The 6,958-nt window shown below is 31.1% G+C and overlaps 1 protein-coding gene across 1 annotated transcript; it reads left to right on the top strand.

Moving 5' to 3' along the window:
- Positions 1-47: 47 nt before the first annotated feature.
- Positions 48-6,184, top strand: LOC126909573 (neuroblast differentiation-associated protein AHNAK-like; the record flags this gene model as incomplete). Its single annotated transcript, XM_050692007.1, has 7 exons — positions 48-214; positions 320-739; positions 845-1,462; positions 1,778-2,490; positions 2,596-4,485; positions 5,292-5,618; positions 5,975-6,184. Coding segments are annotated over 7 exons (4,345 nt in total), but the record flags the coding sequence as incomplete, so codon positions are not given.
- Between the last annotated feature and the right edge of the window lie 774 nt (positions 6,185-6,958).

The raw sequence follows: 6,958 nt of genomic DNA, 5'->3' as shown, positions 1-6,958 counted from the left end.
ATACCGGATGTTGAACTACCATCACTAAATGTAAAATCTCCCAAAAGAGAAGGCAAATTAACTGCGAAATTGCCAGATGTTCAATTGCAATCAGTAGACGTCAAACTACCTGACGTTGAACTACCATCACTAAATGTAAAAACTCCCAAAGGACAAGGCAAATTAACTGCGAAATTGCCAGAGGTTACATTGCCAACAGTAGACGTCAAATTACCTGAGGTTGAAACACCATCACTAAATTTAAAATCTCCCAAAGGAGAAGGCAAATTAACTGCGAAATTGCCAGAGGTTACATTGCCATCAGTAGAAGTCAAACTACCTGACGTTGAACTACCATCACTAAATTTAAAATCTCCCAAAGGAGAAGGCAAATTAACTGCCAAATTGCCAGATGTTCAATTGCAATCAGTAGACGTCAAATTACCTGACGTTGAACTACAATCACTAAATATAAAATCTTTCAAAGGAGAAGGCAAATTAACTGCCAAAGTGCCAGAGGTTACATTGCCATCAGTAGACGTCAAACTACCTGACGTTGAACTACCATCACTAAATTTAAAATCTCCTAAAGGAGAAGGCAAATTAACTGCGAAAATGCCAGAGGTTACATTGCCATCAGTAGAAGTCAAACTACCTGACGTTGAACTACCATCACTAAATTTAAAATCTCCCAAAGGAGAAGGCAAATTAACTGCGAAATTGCCAGATGTTCAATTGCAATCAGTAGACGTCAAATTACCTGACGTTGAACTACCATCACTAAATATAAAATCTCCCAAAGGAGAAGGCAAATTAACTGCCAAAGTACCAGAAGTTACATTGCCATCAGTAGACGTCAAACTACCAGACGTTGAACTACACTCACTAAATGTAAAATCTCCTAAAGTAGACGGCAAATTAACTGCGAAATTGCCAGATGTTACATTGCCAACAGTAGACGTCAAATTACCAAATGTTGAACTACCATCACTAAATTTAAAATCTCCCAAAGGACAAGGCAAGTCATTTATTGGAAAACTTATAGGTAAATCAAAAAAAGGTGTAGTTAGTAAATTTCCGGAAAAAGACTTAGTGTCCAAGACAGAATTATCAATGTTTTTGGAAAATGAGAGAGAATCAGTCGAAGGCCTTAAGGCACAAGATGTACAAATTCCGAATATAGAATTACCTGAATTGGACATTATAATGACCCGTAAGGACATAAGTTTACCAGACGTTGAATTGCAATCAATAGACGTTAAATTGCCGAACGTTGAAGTTGCATCGCTAAATGTAAAATCTCCTAAAGTAGACAGCAAAGTAGACATTACGATACCTGACATTGAACTACCATCACTAAATATAAAATCTCCCAAAGGAGAAGGCAAATTAACTGCGAAATTGCCAGATGTTGAATTGCAATCAGTAGACGTCAAACTACCGGATGTTGAACTACCATCACTAAATGTAAAATCTCCCAAAGGTCAAGGCAAATTAACTGCGAAAATGACAGAAATTACATTGCCATCAGTAGAAGACAAACTACCTGACGTTGAACTACCATCACTAAATTTAAAATCTCCCAAAGGAGAAGGCAAATTAACTGCGAAATTGCCAGATGTTCAATTGCAATCAGTAGACGTCAAATTACCTGACGTTGAACTACCATCACTAAATTTAAAATCTCCCAAAGGAGAAGGCAAATTAACTGCCAAAATGCCAGAGGTTACATTGCCATCAGTAGAAGTCAAACTACCTGATGTTGAACTACCATCACTAAATTTAAAATCTCCCAAAGGACAAGGCAAGTCATTTATTGGAAAACTTATAGGTAAATCAAAAAAAGGTGTAGTTAGTAAATTTCCGGAAAAAGACTTAGTGTCCAAGACAGAATTATCAATGTTTTTGGAAAATGAGAGAGAATCAGTCGAAGGCCTTAAGGCACAAGATGTACAAATTCCGAATATAGAATTACCTGAATTGGACATTATAATGACCCGTAAGGACATAAGTTTACCAGACGTTGAATTGCAATCAATAGACGTTAAATTGCCGAACGTTGAAGTTGCATCGCTAAATGTAAAATCTCCTAAAGTAGACAGCAAAGTAGACATTACGATACCTGACATTGAACTACCATCACTAAATATAAAATCTCCCAAAGAAGAAGGCAAATTAACTGCGAAATTGCCAGATGTTGAATTGCAATCAGTAGACGTCAAACTACCGAATGTTGAACTACCATCACTAAATGTAAAATCTCCCAAAGGTCAAGGCAAATTAAATGCGAAATTGCCAGAGGTTACATTGCCATCAGTAGACGTCAAACTACCTGACGTTGAACTACCATCACTAAATGTAAAATCTCCCAAAGGAAAAGGCAAATTAACTGCCAAATTGCCAGATGTTCAATTGCAATCAGTAGACGTCAAATTACATGACATTGAACTACCATCACTAAATATAAAATCTCCCAAAGGAGAAGGCAAATTAACTGCGAAATTGCCAGATGTTCAATTGCAATCAGTAGACGTCAAACTACCTGACGTTGAACTACCATCACTAAATTTAAAATCTCCCAAAGGAGAAGGCAAATTAACTGCGAAATTGCCAGAGGTTACATTGCCATCAGTAGACGTCAAACTACCAGACGTTGAACTACACTCACTAAATGTAAAATCTCCTAAAGTAGATGGCAAAGTAGACATTACGATACCGGATGTTGAACTACCATCACAAAATGTAAAATCTCACAAAAAGGAAGGCAAATTATCTGCGAAATTGCCAGAGGTTACATTGCCATCAGTAGACGTCAAACTACCTGACGTTGAACTACCATCACTAAATTTAAAATCTCCCAAAGGAGAAGGCAAATTAACTGCGAAAGTGCCAGAGGTTACATTGCCATCAGTAGACGTCAAACTACCTGACGTTGAACTACCATCACTAAATTTAAAATCTCCCAAAGGAGAAGGCAAATTAACTGCCAAAGTGCCAGAGGTTACATTGCCATCAGTAGACGTCAAACTACCTGACGTTGAACTACCATCACTAAATTTAAAATCTCCCAAAGGAGAAGGCAAATTAACTGCGAAAGTGCCAGAGGTTACATTGCCATCAGTAGACGTCAAACTACCTGACGTTGAACTACCATCACTAAATTTAAAATCTCCCAAAGGAGAAGGCAAATTAACTGCGAAAGTGCCAGAGGTTACATTGCCATCAGTAGACGTCAAACTACCTGACGTTGAACTACCATCACTAAATTTAAAATCTCCCAAAGGAGAAGGCAAATTAACTGCGAAAGTGCCAGAGGTTACATTGCCATCAGTAGACGTCAAACTACCTGACGTTGAACTACCATCACTAAATTTAAAATCTCCCAAAGGAGAAGGCAAATTAACTGCGAAAGTGCCAGAGGTTACATTGCCATCAGTAGACGTCAAACTACCTGACGTTGAACTACCATCACTAAATTTAAAATCTCCTAAAGGAGAAGGCAAATTAACTGCGAAAATGCCAGAGGTTACATTGCCATCAGTAGAAGTCAAACTACCTGACGTTGAACTACCATCACTAAATGTAAAATCTCCCAAAGGAGAAGGCAAATTAACTGCGAAATTGCCAGATGTTCAATTGCAATCAGTAGACGTCAAATTACCTGACGTTGAACTACCATCACTAAATGTAAAATCTCCTAAAGTAGACTGCAAAGTAGACATTACGATACCGGATGTTGAACTACCATCACTAAATGTAAAATCTCCCAAAAGAGAAGACAAATTAACTGCGAAATTGCCAGAGGTTACATTGCCAACAGTAGACGTCAAATTACCTGAGGTTGAATCACCATCACTAAATTTAAAATCTTCCATAGGAGAAGGCAAATTAACTGCGAAATTATCAGATGTTGAATTGCAATCAGTAGACGTCAAATTACCTGACGTTGAACTACCTTCACTAAATGTAAAATCTCCCAAAGGAGAAGGCAAATTAACTGCGAAATTGCCAGATGTTGAATTGCAATCAGTAGACGTCAAACTACCTGACGTTGAACTACCATCGCTAAATGTAAAATCTCCCAAAGGAGAATGCAAAGAGGCTATAATTTTTCCAGACGTCGAATTGCTTTCATTGTGCACTAAATTACCTGATATTGAAATGTCCAAGCAGCAATGTCATTTCGATAATACAATTCCAGAAGTTGAATTGCCGTTAATGAATGTAATAGCGTCTAAAGGAAATGACACAATATTGCCAGAGGTTGATTTTTCATCGGTAGACGAGAATGCAACTATTTTACAACTACCAAATATTGTATGTCTTTATCAGTGGGTTGATTCAAAACCATATGTTGATTTAACTCCTTTACGTAATTCCTTTAATAATATCCTTTTATGCTACAATAAAGATCCAATTTCTTCTCATTTCACTACTACTTTCATTTTATTTTATGAGGAAGTTATGGAAATATTAGATATTTTATCATCTAATTTTATTTTAAAGGTTAGTATTGTGTATTTAATTTTTAAATTATTATTATTATTATTACTCAATTATTTTTCTTTTTGGTTTTTTTTTCTACAAATGAGGCTTAATTATGGTTTTATTGTCAAATTTATAATTGAATTATATAAATCAATTTTTTTTACTCTTTTATGACTTATTCTTATCATTCTTTATATTTGTTTAAAATATAAAAAATTAATATTTTTAAATTTTGCTGTTTATTTTCTATACTCGTATGGCTAATGCATATATAATTCCTTTTATATATATATATTTTTTTTTGTTTTAATACATTACTTTATCATTTACCATTTAATTTATTGGAAAATTATAATAATATTTAAAAAAATGTTGTGTGTCTTTATGTTATATGTTTATCTTTAACATATTAATCTAATAGATTGTGATTTGGCCAGAGTTTTTTTCATTACTAGAAATTTCTATGCCTATAAACAAAAAATATTTACATGAAAAATTCATCATGATTGTTAAGTTGAATAAATACATGAAACTTTAAATCTAATATAAGTATATAAATGATTAATGAATCACTCTGTATACTTTATCACTCACATTACTAATTTTAGTTATTTATTGTTGATTATAATAAAACTTTCTTTTAGCATTTTATATGTTTTCTTTTTTACATCTTAGTTGCTTAAAGTATTTATAACACTGAGTTGTAATTTAATGAATATTTATTTTCCTTTACATTGCTTATTATATTTTACACCCGTTTTAAATATTATGTGATTACAAATATTTCATACATTTTAGAATAATATAATTATTTTATATTACAGGATAATGAGACGATGAAAAATGATTCGTGTATCAATAAAGTTTTTGAAGAAATAGAATCCACAGTAGAAAATGCACTAACTATGACCCAAATTCCAGGCATTTCAAAAACCTCTTACTTGACTAATGATCAAAATAACATTAATATAAAAATGGAATACCTCCAACAAAAAATAATTGAAATAAAAAAACTTTATGGTACCAAAATACAATCCACTCAAAAATGTAATATAAACAAACGTTTTTCAATGATCGAAAATTGTTCCAAAAATATTGAAAATTACGAAATACAATTTAATCAATTAAAAAAAGAAAAACTTATTATAGAGGTAACGTGTTATTCATATTTTAAATAATTATTTAACTATATTTACTAGAATAGGTGAACTTTAATTTTACGTACATGTAATTTCGTAATGTAAGATATTTCATTTTTTCTCTCATAGTAAATTGTCAGTATATTACTTAAACGTATAGTATGTATTTTTAATTTATCATATCAATATCAAAACTGCAAATAACTAACATTTTATTAAGATATATTTTTGTACATTAATCTTAAATCAATTATTCATGTTTATATATAAGTTTTCCCGTTTTATTTGAATTAAAAATATTTTCAAAGTACAATCGAAAATGTAAATTCAATAATTCTATAAAATTTAATAGTTGTTTTATTTTATAGGAAAAATTTGACAAATGTAATTTACTGTTAGATTCTTTACAACAAGTTATAGAGGAAATACATGAAATTGTTTCTATATATAATCAAGCGAATGATTTTAATCATGATATATCCAAGGACATAAATAAACTATTAAAAACTGCTAAAAAATTAGAAAATGAATTGATAAATACCAATAAAATATTATTTATTGAACTGATGGNGAATTGATAAATACCAATAAAATATTAATTATTGAACTGATGGAGAAAAAAATGACGGATATAAATTCAAAGGAATTGAATCTGATTGACCAAAATCTAAATAATGAAAACAAAAATCGATTTGGCCAATTAATGATGGATGATGTTCCGGTAACTTAAATTATTTTTTATTTTATCCGTAACTATATTTAAATTTTAAATATATTTTAATACCATATTAAAATTTAAATTTCCAACAAATTTTAAAAACCAATTTTTGCGATTTATTAACTTTAAGATATAGACTTCATATGTTTTATAGCATTTTTACTTATAGTAATTGAAATTTAAGTTTAAGAAGTCCCTCTGATGTTCAAGCAGAACTAAGTCTTTTTATATTATTTTTGATTACTTGTCATCTTGGGATGTTTTCGACAATGCTTTTAGTGAATATTTATTTATTGTATTAAATTGAACATCACATGATTATTTTTTTAAGATAAGTTGCATAGTTTACAATGAACAAGTTGACACATATAAAAATATATAATAAATAATGTACAACAGTGCAAATATTATAATAGATTAATTAATTATTTGGTGTCTTACAAGTAATAGAATGTGTTTATTACGACGTACTTTATAACACTTTCATAACTTTAGTTTACTATTATGCACTCATATATATATTTTTTTTTAATTCACAACTGTGATTTTAAAGTAAGAACAGTTCTTCCAATACCAAAATATTACAAATTATTTCAGAAGCAAAATTGTTTATCAATTTTAAAAACTTTAATGA

Source organism: Daktulosphaira vitifoliae, unplaced genomic scaffold (assembly GCF_025091365.1).
Source record: "Daktulosphaira vitifoliae isolate Bord-2020 unplaced genomic scaffold, ASM2509136v1 Scaffold_596, whole genome shotgun sequence".
NCBI classification, from domain to species: domain Eukaryota; kingdom Metazoa; phylum Arthropoda; class Insecta; order Hemiptera; family Phylloxeridae; genus Daktulosphaira; species Daktulosphaira vitifoliae.
The sequence above is the reverse complement of the archived record's forward strand: the minus strand, read 5'-3'. Positions and strand labels throughout refer to the sequence as shown.